Here is a 16896-nt window from a genome sequence, read left to right as displayed (position 1 = left end):
GTGATATTCGTACATCATTGAAGCTTTGCTAATAATTTTGCTAGAATTTAGCATTGTGAATAACTTAATCCTCCTCCCCCCCCCCCCCATCCATGCATTTTCAAACTATTTATTTATTCAACTAAAAACAATCCAAGATCAATTAAGAATTATTTTTGTTACAGTAACACACTTATTGCAAACAATGCCCATACCTATCTGGCAGTGGTGAAAATCTGAGTATGTGATTTCTTGAGCCCTGACTGGAAAATAACTGCATTGTAACAATACAAACAAGTGGTATATCTGAAATTTATTTATAAACAAGAATTTTTTAAAAATCAATACATACTATTTCATTAATTCCACTAAGTTTCCCTGTAGACAATTTTGTTCTTGAAGCAGGCCTTGGAGGGGGTACAATGGTGCCTACGGTAAGAGGAGTTGTGGGTCTTGCTGAAAGAAAGCAAACGTAAGAAAATCAAAATTAGAAATGTCACAGTGAACACAATTAGGTAGTCAGTCAAATAAAACCAAGTGAATAAAACCAAACTGAAAGTTTCTATTAAAAGTTCCTGTTTTACAGTTCTATTTTGTAAGATTCACCACAAATCAAAAAGTATTTTAAAAAGAGCCATGAGACACTCTGAAAAGTGACTCTAAAAATGGCATCACGGTATTTCTCAATGCTCTCAAATGATTTTCTATCAACTAATCTCAGAGCTTTGTATGCAAAAGAAGGTTTTACCTGAGTTCATTTTTGTGCATATTCTATATAGAATATAGGACAATCTTTCATGTCTTACCATAATGAAAAACTCAGTGGAAATTCACATTTGGTCCTGGCTGATAATATAGCATAACAGTTAATATCAAATCACGCCTTCTGAAATTCCACTGATTTCAGTAAGTAAATGCCAGTTTAACACAAAAAACTCAGCAAATTACTCTGTTGACTGCAAGAACACAGTAGCTCCTTATTATCTCTTTTAGCCAACCTGTCAGATCTTAAAAGCGGTACAAAACACTGCTCCCATGTCCATCTAAATCTAGTAGACACAACCAACAGATGATGGCAGCAGTATAAAGATGCCACTTTTACACAGTCACTTTTCTGAAGAGAACTGTATTTGAAAATAAATGTTAAATGCCATCACTTCAAAATAGAAACCCAAATATATAGTTATAGTTGCTGCGTATCTTATAAGCTCCCTCAAAAAAAAGGCAAGGTGCTGTGTTTTGATTGGAGCTACCCCAGATGTGTACAGACTGGGAGAACTCTGTGAAAGCAGTCGTGCAGAGGACCTGGGGGTCCTGATGGACCAACAGTCGGGTATGAGCCAGCAGTGTGTGCCTGCAGCCTGGAACTCCAACAGTATCCTGGGCTGCATCAGAAGAGGAGTGGCCAGCAGAGAGGGGGAGATCATTGTTCCTCTCTGCACTGCCCTCATTAGGCCTCATCTGGAGTAGTGCATCTGATCCTGGGGCCCCCTGCACAAGAATGATGTGGAGATGTTGGAAAGGTTCACCTCTTCTCTGAAGACAGACTAAGGGAGCTGGGCTTGTTCAGCCTGGAGAAAAGAAGGCTCTGGGGAGACCGCACTGTGGCCTTCCAACACGTGAAGTGAACTTTTTACATGGGTAGACAGCGACAGGACAAAGGGAAAAGGGTTCAAAATGAAAGAGGGGAGATTTAGATTAGATGTCAGGGGACGTGTTTCACTGAGAAGGTGGTGAGGCACCAGCACAGACTGCTCAGAGAAGCTGTGGATGTCCCATCCCTGGAGGAATTCAAGGACAGGCTGGATGGGGCCCTGAGCAGCCTGAGCTGGTGGGTAGCAAACATGTCTAAGGCAGAGGGTTGAAACTGAATGGTTTTTATGGTCTCTTTCCATCCAAACCATGCCATTATTCTGTGAAATTACCCTGAACAGTTCTTTTTTTTTTGATTAAGTAAGGTAATATTAAGATTAATTTTATTAATGTTACGCAGTTTTTATTTTCTCAGGCATCCAACATAATTCTGCCCTCACTGAGGTAATGGAGTTCCACTGCTGACTTGGGAAGAAATGTGGCTAATACTGACTATAACCACCTTATGCCCAGGCTACACAGTACATGTTAAACATCACTAATCTGCTTCAGTATCACAGATATTCAGCAAACTGTGCCCAATGCTTCTTGCTTTGCTCTTTCAGTATGTAGCATCATTCTAATATGATCCACTTTTTAAAATATTGGGTGTTAAAGAGAAACTGTTCTCAGTCAAATTTACTTAAACTTTATTTAATCTGATCTATAGAAAGCAGGTTCAGAATACATCTGTTTAAGAAAGGAACTGTTTACGCAAAATCAAGCATTTAATCTTTGAGACTTCATTCCTCTCTGACATTCCAGGAAAGTACATGTTTATTTCCAGAAAAGCTAAGCTGCGTGTAGCTAAGAAAAAGCAGTGCCTTTATAGTTAAATAAATTGATTTTTCCTCTTACGTCAAGCTGAATATTTATTTCAGTGTCCTAAGTTTCAAAGAAATTGACACTAACAAGCAATTTAGTACATTCTAAGTTAAGAAGTTAATTATAAGGTAAGCTAGAATAATGAAATAAAAAATCAGTCCAAAGCTTGCTTTTTGGAGTCAGTCATTAGCAAAGAGCAGTACACAATGCATGCTGGCCATACCCTTGTTTGAACGAACACAAGGAGACACTAAACTATAGTCCAGATGTGCTGAAGATGATGTGGAAGAAATTTCTGCAGCAGTGCCAGTTTCTTCAATGAATAATTGTTCATGGCATATAGTATTATTTGAAAGGTCACTTTGATCCTCAGAAGCACAGCAGTTGGAAGAACTCCCAAGCAAAGCAGAAGAGGCAAGGCAGGCATTTTCAGTTTTAAAATGTAATCTTTGTTGCTCCTTCTCGTCTGTGCTTGTTTCTCTAATTGTAAAAAGTTCATCAGCGAAGGAAATCCACTGACTCTGAGACCATGAAACAGAGGATAAAGTACTGATACTCCCTGATGGTACTTCTACACCAGATTTGCACAAAGTGCTAATTATGAAGTCTGGTGAGGATGGGCTTCCAGACCCAGAATCTGTCTGGAGTCCAAGCAATGACTGAGATGTTCTACATCCAGGGAAGCCACTGGTAGATGAGGAATTCCTATTGTGCTCTCTTAGAGTAGCTGAAGGAAAAGGTAAGAATTGAAACAGGATGGAATACTGAAATGATAAAATATAAATCCAGACTTAAAAGGTGTATTCAATATCAATATCCTCTGCATTATTATTAGCCAGCATAAAAAATAATTGCTCTATTAGGCTAAAAATCACACCACTTACACATATAAGAAAAAAAACAACAAAACATTTATCACATTGGCTTTGTCCAAACTGTCAGACATGTCACTTTCCATTCCTTATGCAAGTCAAGAAGTAATCTATGTTTTTTCTTTTCCCTTAAATCCCGAATTCTCATGATTTTGTTAATCTCTAACTTCCATACCATGCTAAGTTTAACTTCCTCTTGTCCTTTTATTTTCCTTTTTGGTGTCCTAATCCATTTTTATTTCCTTTCTCTCCTTTCAACTTCTTTCAAAACAACTTAGTCAAATCTACTCTCCTACTTTCCTTCCAAACATTTATGCTCTTACCCACATCTGTAGTGGAAAAGCCCAACATAAATAACTGTTCAGTGAATGAATGATGACAATAAAGTCATGAGATGCTACTTGCTTCTTATTTTTCTGATCCTATCAACCCCTTTTTTAGTAAGTCACAAAACGCATGAGGCACCATCTACCCCAATTTATTTTCTGTCATGCCAGAGTCTTCAACCTGCCAGAAAATGAGTTTTCCACAAGTTTTCCCTGCATTTGGCTGTTGCCTGTTGGAGTAGATGACAACAGAAGCAGCAAATGCAGTTAGTCAACTCTTTAATGTTTTGCATATTGGCAAAGCTAAGAGCAACAGCAGAGTGGCACAAATAATTAAAGAGAGCAATAAATTTAAACGTACACATTAGTAGCATAGGTCTGTAAAGTTTTCTTTCTGTCAGGAACAAGAACATGATCTAAGACCAGATAAACAGATACTTAACACAGCTTTCTCTTCCTGACATTTTTATGTATTTTATGTACTTAGGTTCTGAAAACATCATTCAAAGCCTTTGAAATGCAACTGTAAATCTCATACTAAAACTATGGGGAAATGTGCAGGATTATTTTTAAAATGCCTGTTTATAAAAATGGGGAAGATAAATAAAAAAAGCATTTATGAAGTATCAGTAGATCACTAAAAATGTATGTTGGGTTTGTTCAAGATAATAAAACTAGCTTAAATTCTAATAAAACAGGATTATTCATGGATGACCAAAGTTTACTTCTATGCTGCATAAACCACAGCCTGCAAAAATACCGCAGTGGTTTAGGTGTTCAATGATTAACACAATTACGAAACAGTATTCTAAGAAATGCTTTAACAGAAAAAAGACAGAAATACCTGTGGGACGTGATAGATCATACTTCGTATACAGAGCAAAAAATTTATTGTATATTTCAGCAATTTAAGTTTTGGATTGAAACTGTTAAAACCTTTCAACAGCAGTATTATCTATATTAACATTCAAGTTGGAAATAAAACACTCATTTCCAGAGGTTTCAAAAGAGAATCAGATCAAAGTTGCGTACTTTTAAAAGCTGCAGGGTAATGAGCATCAGAAGCTAACTTAATTTAAACAACAATACGAACTACTGCAATTCAGTAAAAAAAAATAAAAATTCCAAATATATTACTACTTTGATACATTTTGGAAAACTTTCTTTCTATTTAACTGCATGGGTCATTTCACTAATGTAAACAGCTTAGTTAATTCCTAGAACGACAATCCTTTTAATAATTATTTAGGAGAGAAACATTACAAAGGCAAAATATCTAGATATTCAGATATTTCTCGTATCTGAAATTGCCCTTCATATCTAAGATTGGCTTATGCCCACAAGGCACTATATTCCACCAGTTTCAACAAAATGTAGAGATTTGCACATAAGCCACTTTTAGGAGGTGCAAAGCCATGTGCAGACTCCCCCTGAAGTCTGGCTACTGATCCCAATGATCTGTCACTGCTCATGAGCCAGAGGCTGTTCTCTCCACAGTTCTGCTCACTGAGGAGGGACCGTATGAACTTTTTCTAACCTGCTTTATTCTCCTACCCATGAGTAGCAAAAAATCAACTAATCACAAACCAAGCTTCAGTTGGTAGATACGGCCCTCCAAGTCCCACGTTTCAGGCAGTATGTAGGCCTCTGTCTAATACCAGGACAGAAGATCATCTGTCCTACAGGATAGTTGTTGGCTGTCTTGAAAGCTATGTCACCAAGTGGAGGAGTTACAGGAGGAAATGAGCAGGCTGTGTAACATCAGAGGGAAAGGACTAAGCTGGTGACTTCAGGCACTAAAAGGAAAGCTTCTGCCTCTCCTAAAGGCTTACAATTGAGGAGGTTCACTGCCCTCACAGCTGAAGACATGAGCCTACTTGCAGTGAATGTACTACTCCTTAACAATGCCAGCTGGAAGACTACCTGGAAAAAGAAGGTCATATAAAGGGTGACTCCCTGCCGTACAGGGAATCAGAAAGGACAAAGACATGCATCTATCAACTCAAGCTATCAACTAGAGAGATTTGCTTCCTGTGGGGAGCCTAAATCTAGGATATTGTGGAGGGACTGCTAAAGCTGACCGCTGAACCCTGTAACTACTAATCCCTCCATTCTTCCATGTGAAGTATACATGATACCTCTAATTCATAGTATCAGCACTAACTACAGATTTCTGCTGGGAGCAGTAATCAATAGCATGGGGCTTAGGTTGTCTTCTATGCAATCTTGCTGGTGAGAGCATAAGAAGGGCACTAATAAAACAGGCCAGGAAATCACTGCAAAACTGGTGGCAATGACAGGGTTTGGGGTTCTGTGACCATTAATCCTTGTATATACATCAGCATCTGCTTGGGAAAGATTGAATACACCTCGATTTTAACGTTATTTTTACCACTAGCATAGCTGACCTCATAGGGATGGTGGGGTATGGAAAGAGTAACCAGTGGTCCTACAGGGAGCTGGTGATAGTTGTGGAGCAAAGAGAAGAGGAAGAAATCACAAAATCAACAATATGGGGCTTAAGTGGAGTCACCTTCAGCGCTTGCATGCAAGCGAGGAAACATCGACAAAGCACTGTCATGGAGAGATTCCCCAAACCCTTTCTACAAACATTTCAAGCTGGGGCACCTCTATGAAGTGCCTGTACACCAAAGCACAAAGTATGGGGAATAAACACGAATTAGATATTTGTGTGCAGTTACAGGTCTATGATCTATGACCAAAGCAATAGTATAGCTAAAAAAACAGATTATTTTGAGAAAACACAACTTTTTTTCAGCATAATTCACTCACATACATACAATTCACTTCCTCTCAGGTGGTGCAACAACTTTCCCCTCAGCCCCATGCAGCCTCAGTCCTGCCCTTTTCTCCCATTGCCCCGCAGTTCTGCCCACACATCTCATAACAGAATAATGAATTCATACAGAAAACAGACTCTTCACTGCAAAGCGTTTATGGAGGCTTTGTACTAGATAGTTCAGCAGCCTCCTCTGTAAAGAAGAAATCCATTCCTGTTCAAAATGGATGCTCAGCTTGGTTCATAGTTGCTGCAATATCCTCCATTTATCTTTCAGCCCTATTAGCAAAAAAATTTGACTCTGTTTTTCTTTCAGCACAGATAATCAATTTTGGAAAGGAAGAGAAGGAGAGAAAAAAACAAAAGCAAGATAGAATTTTCCAAAGGTTTCTTGTGTTCCCCCTTCCCGTTTGCTCCCCAGCTTAAAAGCTTGATATATCATACCTTCTGTATTATTCATAACATGGGATATCTTTCATTTTGGCAATTTAAACACATGCAATTACTAAAAAAATAACCACAGAACATCCCAAAGAATATGCAGAAAACACTTTCCTGCTATCAAATATCTCACCTGAGGAGGATGACGAAGCCAAGGAGGCTGAAGAGGAAGATTCGAGCGAACTGCTAAACAGTGGATCCCATGCCAGAAGGTCACTGTTCCCTTTTCTATAGTAAGAGTTACAATTGGAATACAAATGAAAGGAACACATACTAATAACAGTCGAACTACGGCATTGATAGTTCATCTGTGGTATTCATTAGCTTTTGCATCTAAAAGTAAACGCACTTACAAATTGTAGAACTAGTTTACACATAATCAAACTATATGCACTGACCCCTTTATTACTTTTGGGCAACTTTGTGTATGGACATATGTCATTTTGCTAGAATATATGTGTACGTATTTTCACTTTCAGCAAGACGTACATCTACAGACTGACTTGTTTCAGCAATATATAAGCAATATGTCAACTGTCCAAATTCTGGGCTTGTGATCTCAAGCACTTCGCAGTGGAACACTGTGCAATGGAAACTAAACAAAAAAATCAATAATTTTTATCATGTAATTTTAAATACCAATTGAGACATCATAAAGAAGAAAACACATTAGAAAGGGAAAAGCAAGCAAACAAAAATCTTCAATGTTACATTATTACTCTTATTATATTTACTCTTATATATTATAATATTATATATTATTATTAATAATAATATATAATATATTATTATTATAATATAATATTATATATTATATACTCTTATTATAATTCTTATAATGCAAGAGATGCTTAAAATAGCAGTCGTCTGAAAATTTCAACGACTTTCTGAGTACTGGAGAAAAATAAGACCAAATCTTCACCCTCCCCCACCCTGCAAACTTAATTTGACATAATTTTAGAAGTTGAACTTACTCATTTGTCGGAGCCGAAAGCTTCGATTTTGTTAACTCCTCACCTAAGCAAAAAACGAAATAATAAGACCAAAGCTATGGTATGGTAAAACATAAATATTTATGCTTCATTATAAAAATATAGTAGATGTTTATGATTGCTGTTCAAATCTAATTACGAATTATTAAGAAAATGTATTATTTCAGATAATGTAAATTCAGATGCTCCTGAAATACCTTCTGAAGCAAGGGGACTATACAGAGCAAAGCATTTTGGAAGGAAGTATTTCTTTAAATCACTTCATATCTCTTCCTCAAATTAAACTGCTTACATTGAGTTTATTCTTCAGCAATTCTGGCTTGTTTTCTCACTTAACAAAGAAAACCAAACAACCTAGAGGACTGAGACTCACACACTCTGCTTTCCTGGTCAGGTTTTGTATTTTTGGTTTTAAAACAGACTACTTTGCAACTTTGGGAATAATACTTAAGATGGTAGAAGGGCTCACACAAGAGTAATCTCCATTTGACTCTTGGATTTGTTCTTCATCACAGTCACAGTCTCATCTGATTCCCAGCACAGGGAACAGTTAAGTATATAGAAAATGAAGAGATCTTTGGAGGTTACTAGCTGCTTTGAAATTTTGACCAGATAAGCTAGTTTTGTTCTTTGAATTGACTATGAGTAGTTTGTTTGAAGGAAAATATCAAAAAGGTATCCAGAATTGACAAGATAAATATTTTCCTACTTAAAATACTGAGTAAGTTCATTTCTGAAACAATAAAAAAATCTATTTTCATGCTAGATCAAAAAACTAACATAAACAGACTAGAAGTTAATCAGTCACACTTACTGGATGAATTTCGATTCATTTGTGCCTGAAACAGAAGAAGAAAAAAAAATTTTAAACCAATTTCCAAACAGAATGCTTAATAGTCTTAGGGCTCATATTTCCACTCTACTTTCTATGAGATATTTTGCTTTCAACGACAGGTAAAACATTCTGGAGCTTATAGAAAACCAGAACAGGACCTGTGACAGAACTAATGCACACTCACAACACGGAACAAGAAAAGGCAGGAAAGAAGACTGCTGAGCTGATAAAGTCAGCAGTATGACTACACAACTTTGCAGGCTAGGTCAGGAAGATACAACAGTTTTCGTATCTCTGTACATCTGTACATCTGACAGATAAATCATTCCTCAGCTTTTCTCAATACATAGTTGTACTATTTTAAGCATAATACATTTTCTCTCACACATAGTACACTCATTTGATTTTAAATTAAAAAGATGAATAAAAAGCCATTTTGTACTTACAGGACTGTGTCTCTGCTTTCAAAACATGGGGAAAAATAGAAAAATCACCATTAGTATTTTAATGTTACATATAGTATCTTCCTTCAAAGCCATCAAAATTCTGATCTAAGTATTGTACTAGATAAATTCAAAACTATTTGTAGTAGTACCATGGCTTGATGTGAAGGATCATTCTGTGATTAGGCAGAACGCACACAGTGAAGCTGCACTTTACAAACTACACATATCCACATTATATAATCAGTTTTAAAAGTCTGAGCACTCCTAAGACTTACTGGAAAGCTAAAATCTAAGGGAGAATTATTTTATATTGCAACAAAGTGCATTAAGGGAAACTTACTCTGCAATGAAAAGAACTTGAATATAGAATAAGTTCTGGAGAGTAAATGGAATATTTACAGTAAAGATTCCTTATGACTTTTCTTCTCATTAAAAATACAAAGAACAAAATTACTTACAGATGTTGCTGGAGAAAGAGCAATGTTCCCTATAGAAACTTTTAATTCGTCCAATGAAGGCATAGTGTATTGAGAACTATTATTTGGCTGTACAGGTTTTATTTCTATATGGAACCTCCTGGGTTCATCATCTTCAGAGTCAGAATCACTGGATGAATAGAAATGGTTCTCTTTGATATGTTTTTCTCAGTTAAGGTGGAAATGACAGTGGAGTGTCCATGGTACCTCTGCCAAGCATAACTGCAGAGGAAGCAGGAGTAGCAGCCATTACAACTTGCCATTTCTGCAGAGTAATGCTGACAGTTTCACTGCAAAAGATGCCAGTTACACAGAAAGCTGTCCAGTAAATGAAACACTACTGTCAGCCTACAAAGGAATCACAGTAACAACACAGCCTTCAAAACCAGCAAAATATATGTAGTAGTGGTTCTTTATATGATTCTTCATATGCATATAAATTCCACTGGGTAAAAGCTCTGAAAGGTCTACTCTAATTCTTAAAAGTGCATTTATTTTTACAAGAAACAAACTGCAAAACTTCCTGAACTCTAACATGAAAAGTATCTTGCTGTCTGGGTGAAGAACACATAATCTATATATTGCTTCTGTTATTTTCACTTTGAAAAAAGACAGCCATATGAACAAAATCTCTTCAAAGCATTCCCTGACAAATGTCAAAACCCTAAACCCTAGAGGCATTCCAAATCCAATTCAACTGACAGATTCCCTGAGAGCTGGTGAAGCAATATTCAGATATCTAAATCTTAGTCTGTTCATCCTCAAAAATTGATTGCATCTGGAAAGCACAATTTTAAAGACAAGTCATTTTGTATTTCAGAAAATTGCTTTCTTTTGAAAGCTTCTGAGTTTCAAGATTCATTTCCTACACATCAGGCTGTTGTACACAGCTTTTGTAAAGTGGCACAGGCTGACCACTGAAGTCTATGAAATGGTTACTGGCAAAGATCAGTTGAGATGTGAATGCCTTGAAATGAAAGGTCACTTCATGAAAGTTTTTTCAACACTTAAGATTGGCCTTACAAAGCCTGACTGCCAACAAATCATCTTAAGAGTTCCCATATGCAGAATAAATAACCATCCTTGGATGCTATTGGAAGGAAAGAAGAAAACTGATGACTTCCTGAATCTGGCCAAGAGATTCTGAAGCTGTAGTATAACCTAACTGACAAGGATTGCAAATCACTAAGCTTTGCCACTAGATGTACAGATTTTTCCATTTCCTCATGACAGAAAGGATAATGGAGAAAAGAATGTCTGGGTGAATCATTTACAAAGAATGAACGTTATTCACTCCTGTCTCCATTTCATAACTATACATAAAGCATGAAGTAATGACGTTCCCTCCCCCCAGAACTGAATAATAGTCTTTCATTTTTATATTGGTTTTGTAAATAAGAAATAATGTGACTGTTTTTACCAGCAAAGCAAACTTCCCTGGGGTCAGCAGAAGAATGTTCTGCAAAGTTGATACGAGCAGAGAAGCTCTGAAGGATTGACACACATTAAGGTGCTTTCAACCAAAAAAATGTTTTACTATTTAAGGTAAATTCAAGTGTAAGTTTACTTTTTATTTCTAGTCTCTCCCCAGAAAAGCAGAATACATTCCCAAAAATCAGTGATTTTGCTAAGGGATTGCTTAGACCTATCACAAGCCAGATCTCACGTCCTGAGCACAGCCTGTTTCTGATGGGAGAAAGAGGAAAAAATCTTTTTCTTCAGAGAAAGAGCAGAAAAAATCATGAGCTTCCATGAAAAATGACTGATGGCAAAAACTTATCAACTTACACAACAACTATTAACATACAATAAAAACTCTGTGTGCCGGAATGACTTCACTAAGAAACAGAAGTTCTATTTCTGGACTGTTGGCATTCCTAATCTTTTTAATGACGCTATAAAACCGTGGAGAGGGTGCAGGTATAGAACCAGTAACTGTTATCCTGTGTAAGATAGTTCTACTTTATGAACTCTCTGAAAGCTTTTCACAGAGAAAGGCCTGCATGGCTACCTTCAAGTTTTTGTTCACATCTTCGCTGTCTTTAGACAAAGAACACTCTTTTACCATTCCTAACACATCAGATTTAAATTTTAACGTTTACACACACACACAGAATCAAGGCTAGACAAAATTCAACATAGTTTTTTGCAGAAACCATGAACATGAGAATGCAAATTTGAAACACAAGTACCATGACATTTTCCTCTGCTTAACTGTTTAATCAGTATTCTCCCTCTTCAAAAGATTATTACAAGATCAAATAAATTAGCACAGTAATAGTGAAAAGGATATCCTGTGTTGTTTCTGGTTTAATGCTGTATCCTTCATCATCTACATCAGGAATGTTCTAAAACAAAACAACAAAAAAGGTATTGACAAGTAAGCAAAAAAAAATTCTTACATTCAACTGGATCTTATACAATTGACAAACTGAAATTTGATTATGATGGCTAATTAAAGTAATCACTATTTAACATTAATTATTGCAGTTATTTCAAGTTATTCTCTATAGATAAAAAGTAAAAAATGCAACAAAACAACCTCCACGTTTCCTGTGAAAATACATTTCCTGTGAGTCTCAATCACCTCCTTTATTTTGTTTCTTTTACCAGTACGCCACCAGTATTTTACCAGTATGCTACCAAAAAGGCCAGAAAATAACAGAAGTATGTAAGGTAAGTAAGCCTACCATTCTTTTTGCCCTAAATATTTTCCCAGTTTCTACTTCTAATTCCTTCAGTTAAAGCACTGAAGGTTCTGATGATGCAGGAGCATAAATTTACAAAGCACTGGTCAAAACTTCAATATGCGAGTAAAAGCATTCCAGGTTATAACAGCCTGCAAATTTTCTCCCCCTTGAAAAGTCAGCAAGACTGTACTGGTGCTTCAGCAAAAAGTATCTACATTAAGTAAAAACCACGGATGAAACTTAAAAGACATCTCCAGCACTGGGCTGGATTTTAAAAGCTACTGAACAATCAGGAATTTCAGTTTTTCAGGTACTGCAGATAATTAAATATATAAACTGAGAAAATTGCACTAAAAAGAATTTAGAATGCTAGCTAAGGACTTTGTTTCACAAAAGCACTTTGGAACAGAGAGAAACAAGTTTCTAGTAGGATAATCTCAATTTTAATTATATGGGAAAAAAAGCCAAATTTGTTTACATTATATACAGACTGATATACTTTCATATACGGCTAATTATCCCATTCAAAACAGAAGAATAAGTGAAAAGACCATGAGTGACTTCGTGAACTGAGCTGCCACAAATAAGATTATTATATAAAAAGCAGAACCCACACATCTTCAACATGTACCGATTTTATCAGTTTCAATTTTTAATACAAACATGAAGATTCATACTAAAAAGACATTTATTCTAATGTACCAACAATTTACCTGTATTGTATTTGAAAACAGGTAGTGGGAGGCAATCTGAATGAAAGCAAACATTACATTATGGCCAAAATACATCTTTCCGATGTAAGTCATTAGATATAAGAAGATAACTTACACTAGAAACTTCTAGTGAGCTAGAAAACAGCCAGAAAATCTAAAATTTAACTTGGGTTTAAAGACATATTCAGCTCGAATTGATTAGATAAGCATAAAACTGCTGTCCTGCAGAAATCACAAATGGGGCGTCTTGTATGTTATTGATATATCCTTCTAAACTTAGCAACTGTGAATTAAATTGAATTAATTTAAATAAAGATCAAACTTTTTGCCAAAAGGATTAAGAAACACTTAAGAATAGGTGACAGCATACCTAATTAGAACGCACATTAAACTACAGACAGTAAAACTGTATAAACTGGTACTATGAAATATAGAAGATTTAGGTGCAATTTCTTTAAACTTTTAAGACATGGCCAAACTGCTATTTGATTAAAAAAAAAAAAAAAGAAGAAGAACTGGAGAAAAAAATGTAATAAGAGTAGGATCACACGGTCCAGTACCTTAGCTCTACTTGCTCAAATCAGGGTTCTTAGCTACGCTTGACCTCAGGCCGACCTTGTTTATATGCCAAAAAACACTAATGAAACCTGACATCCAAGTAAACAGAACAAAAACATATAGCTAGAGGGTTCTTACATGTTCTTACTGCAACTTCTGAATTCTGCAGTTGTTGTAATAGTAAATTTTCAATAGATAAGGATCATTCATGGTTAAGATGAATTGAAAAACTACAAAAGTCTTTAAACATGCAACATTCAGTTCTTCTTCCAGACCAGGCATATATGTAAAAGATATTATTACTGGGGAGATGCAACACAAACAACAGAGTTCGCAAATATGCCTGCTTTGATTTAAAACTGGGAAAAAAAACCTTTGTTTGCAGAAAATGTTCTCATTGCACTATTTTAATGCATTCTCTAAAATAAATTGCATCTGTCAAAGGTACTGAAATCTTAATATTCTTACAAGTATTCAATTTCCTAGCATTTTTGCCTTAACTACTTCTGATCTAGCAAAAATATTTGTAACAACAATTTATGAGCAATGTCACTTCAGCACATTGCTTGTATGCCTAACTTCAGGCAAAAAGTCAGCTAATATGCTCATAACAGAATTTGACTTGTAATTCTTTCTTCCTATTTTGAAATTTAAATATATAACTTGAAATTATGGATTATTAATATGGATTATTAATAGTGTAAGCAGAATCAGAAATCATTAGCTTTATGTTTCCAGGTTTCTCAGTGATTCAGATTGATTTTGTAAAAAATTCTGATCACTCTTAACGCATTTTCTGCTTTCTACAATACTGAAACTGTGTTTTTGTATAAACTATTAAAAAAAGGTTGGGTACCGTGTCATATACGAGTAGCATGTTAACTAAAAATCTTACAAATTAATTCCAAAATACTGTTTTCACGGAGAACTGCTTTCCTTACTTTCTAAAACATGAGACTATTATTTACTAATATCAAATTTCTTAACAGTAGCAGAAGATACAGCTCTTTGGGTAAATTACATATTCAAAAATTTCATATTAAGGAAGATATTTGCATTTAGTTTGATAAGCCTCCTCCAAACTCCTACAAAGACAGAACTGCAAGTCAGGTGTGTCTTTTAAGTACCAGGCATGCTATAGTCAAGTCCTGATTTGCCTACCATGCAGAAATGAAGAAAAAAAACACAACATCCACTTCTGAACTTCATCACAGAGGAAGATCATCTTTGCAAACTTTGGTTTTCCATAAGAAATAGTTATTAGTATGATTAGGAATTCAGGTTTAGCCCCTCCATAATAACTCTATTTGTTTCCAGGAAAAAAAAACAAACCTCAATATGGATATGATTTGAATTCTGGATGTTTGCAGATGTGATACAACACACGGATTCATGTCATATATAGTTTCAAGTATATATATACATACAGGCATACATATACATTTTTATATGTATGTATATGCATACTGGTAAAAGCACGCATGTAACAAAAATATATTTATAACTTTTTCTTGGCCTTAGTAAGTTTCACAGACTTTCTGGGCTGAATTTCTTTTTGAAGAAATGTAACAAAAGGACATAATAAATAACAAAGTAAAACTGCAAATACAAGAAGTATGAGGGCTTGGAATTCTATTGCCAAAACTCATTTTCAGAATTTTAGTCAACACTTTGTTAACTAATTAAATGTTATGTCTCACCTATAATCTAAAAACAATGGGAGAAACCAAAGTGCTACCATGTCACTGATTCCTTAAAGGTAGATAGGAAGTAAAAGAGAAGAACATTTGAAGTATTTTGCAGTCTAGCTATTTCCTTTGTCCCTTCATCAGCAACAGAAGCACTGCTCATAGCTCAGTTACTGGGTCAAAAAATAGACTTAACTGAACTTCAGCAAGATTTCTACCTTTCTTCTCCTCTTGGCAATCTACAATGATTATGAGAGCTTCTTATGTCATCTTCCTCAAAGTATGCAGCAAATTACGACTGAGCTGAACAGTTAACTATTTCTTTTTTTTCCATAGGAATTCTCTGCCATTTTACCAAAGAAGACTGACTTCCTTCTGCACATTCAGGTGGAGAAAAATCAAAGTAAGCAGTTGATGCTTGTAGCCTGAAAGAGCAGGAAAAGGAGCCTCTCCACTTTTAATAAATTTGAGATGCCAATTTGACCCAGGTAAACCCTGAAGTACAAAGGTTTGAATGACATTCTCAGGCTCCTCTCTTTAGGATACCTAATAACACATACACACGCAAAAACCCACAGCAACACAGAAGAAGAGAGTAGCCAGTCATTTTGTCCCAGTGACAGAGATGCAAGAAGAAAAACAAGGTATTTGGAGTGTTCCACCTGCAACTGTGGCTAGAAAGGCTCATATCCTGTAATAGCAACAGCTATTCTAAACTGTGTCAGTCGGAGATAAATATTACAAAATGTAAGCAAAAAAAAAAAAAAAGACTGAATAAAGAAATTTATAATTATGGTTATACTTATTCTCCATAAATTAAGAGTATAGTACTTCCAAATTGAGCCACTTCTTATCAATAAAAAGTCTATAAATCTAGATAATCTGAATTATATTATACATATGAGGTTAATGAAAACTTTTGGATGCCTCAGTGTATTTGTTTTCATTATAGTTTCCTATATAATAAAAAAGTCCAGCATTACACTCTGTGCATTTGTGACTCCCTTCTTAATTACTTTTGAACTTACTGGACAATTTCAAATGGATTTGACAGAACAGAGGACTCAAAGATAATTGCATTACTACAGTTTTCATGAAAAAAAGCAGTGAAGTAGAAGAGAGGGAGCTGCTAGTATTCCAGACGGGAAGGTCCGCAATCAAAACTCAGACCTTACTGGACACAAGTGAAATCCTGTAAACACTTTACCAAAAGAAAAGGTTCTGCTAGAGCTTTTAACTCCCTGTAGACCTAGAAACACGTCAAACCTATTAGTTCTGCCCACGTAGCAACTTGCTAGGTAATGGACATGTATACACAGCCAAACTTCAGCTGTTATCTCTTTCTTGTATACACACTGTTAGCTGTCTATTTTCTTAATTATCAAGGCTAAACTTAATGGAAGTTATATGTTCAGGCTGACATGTAACAATGCAGGAATTTTTAATCTGCATTATTCATTTTGGACTGGTGAGGAGAGCCCAATGGAACTTGCCACTTAATATATGTTCAAAGATCCACAGTATCACATAGGACTGGTAGATCAAGTATTTAAGTCAATTTTTACTTGATCTTTAATTTCTAAAAATACAATGTATGTAGCTCAGTGTGTACAATCATAATTG

At 35.6% G+C, this 16896-nt stretch overlaps 1 protein-coding gene across 5 annotated transcripts in view; it reads right to left on the bottom strand.

The window, feature by feature from the left end:
* The window catches only part of FCHO2 (FCH and mu domain containing endocytic adaptor 2), a 92097-nt gene that overhangs the window by 22216 nt on the left and 52985 nt on the right, over nucleotides 1-16896 (bottom strand). The window contains exons 12-19 of one of the 5 annotated variants that reach the window (XM_052701269.1): nucleotides 11918-11972; nucleotides 9607-9785; nucleotides 9149-9163; nucleotides 8682-8706; nucleotides 7850-7892; nucleotides 7009-7103; nucleotides 2660-3163; nucleotides 332-435 (exon numbers count right to left, since the gene is read on the bottom strand). In XM_052701269.1, coding sequence (XP_052557229.1) covers nucleotides 332-435; nucleotides 2660-3163; nucleotides 7009-7103; nucleotides 7850-7892; nucleotides 8682-8706; nucleotides 9149-9163; nucleotides 9607-9785; nucleotides 11918-11972 — 1020 coding nt within the window. Of the gene's footprint in view, nucleotides 1-331; nucleotides 436-2659; nucleotides 3164-7008; nucleotides 7104-7849; nucleotides 7893-8681; nucleotides 8707-9148; nucleotides 9164-9594; nucleotides 9786-11917; nucleotides 11973-16896 lie in introns of all 5 variants that reach the window. The other 4 variants (XM_052701271.1, XM_052701270.1, XM_052701272.1 and 1 more) reach the window with 4 other exon arrangements.

The sequence above is a fragment of the Tympanuchus pallidicinctus genome, unplaced genomic scaffold (assembly GCF_026119805.1).
Source record: "Tympanuchus pallidicinctus isolate F22 unplaced genomic scaffold, pur_lepc_1.0 scaffold4, whole genome shotgun sequence".
Taxonomy (NCBI): Eukaryota; Metazoa; Chordata; class Aves; order Galliformes; family Phasianidae; genus Tympanuchus; species Tympanuchus pallidicinctus.
Note: the sequence above shows the minus strand (reverse complement) of the source record. Positions and strands in the feature narration are given on the sequence as shown.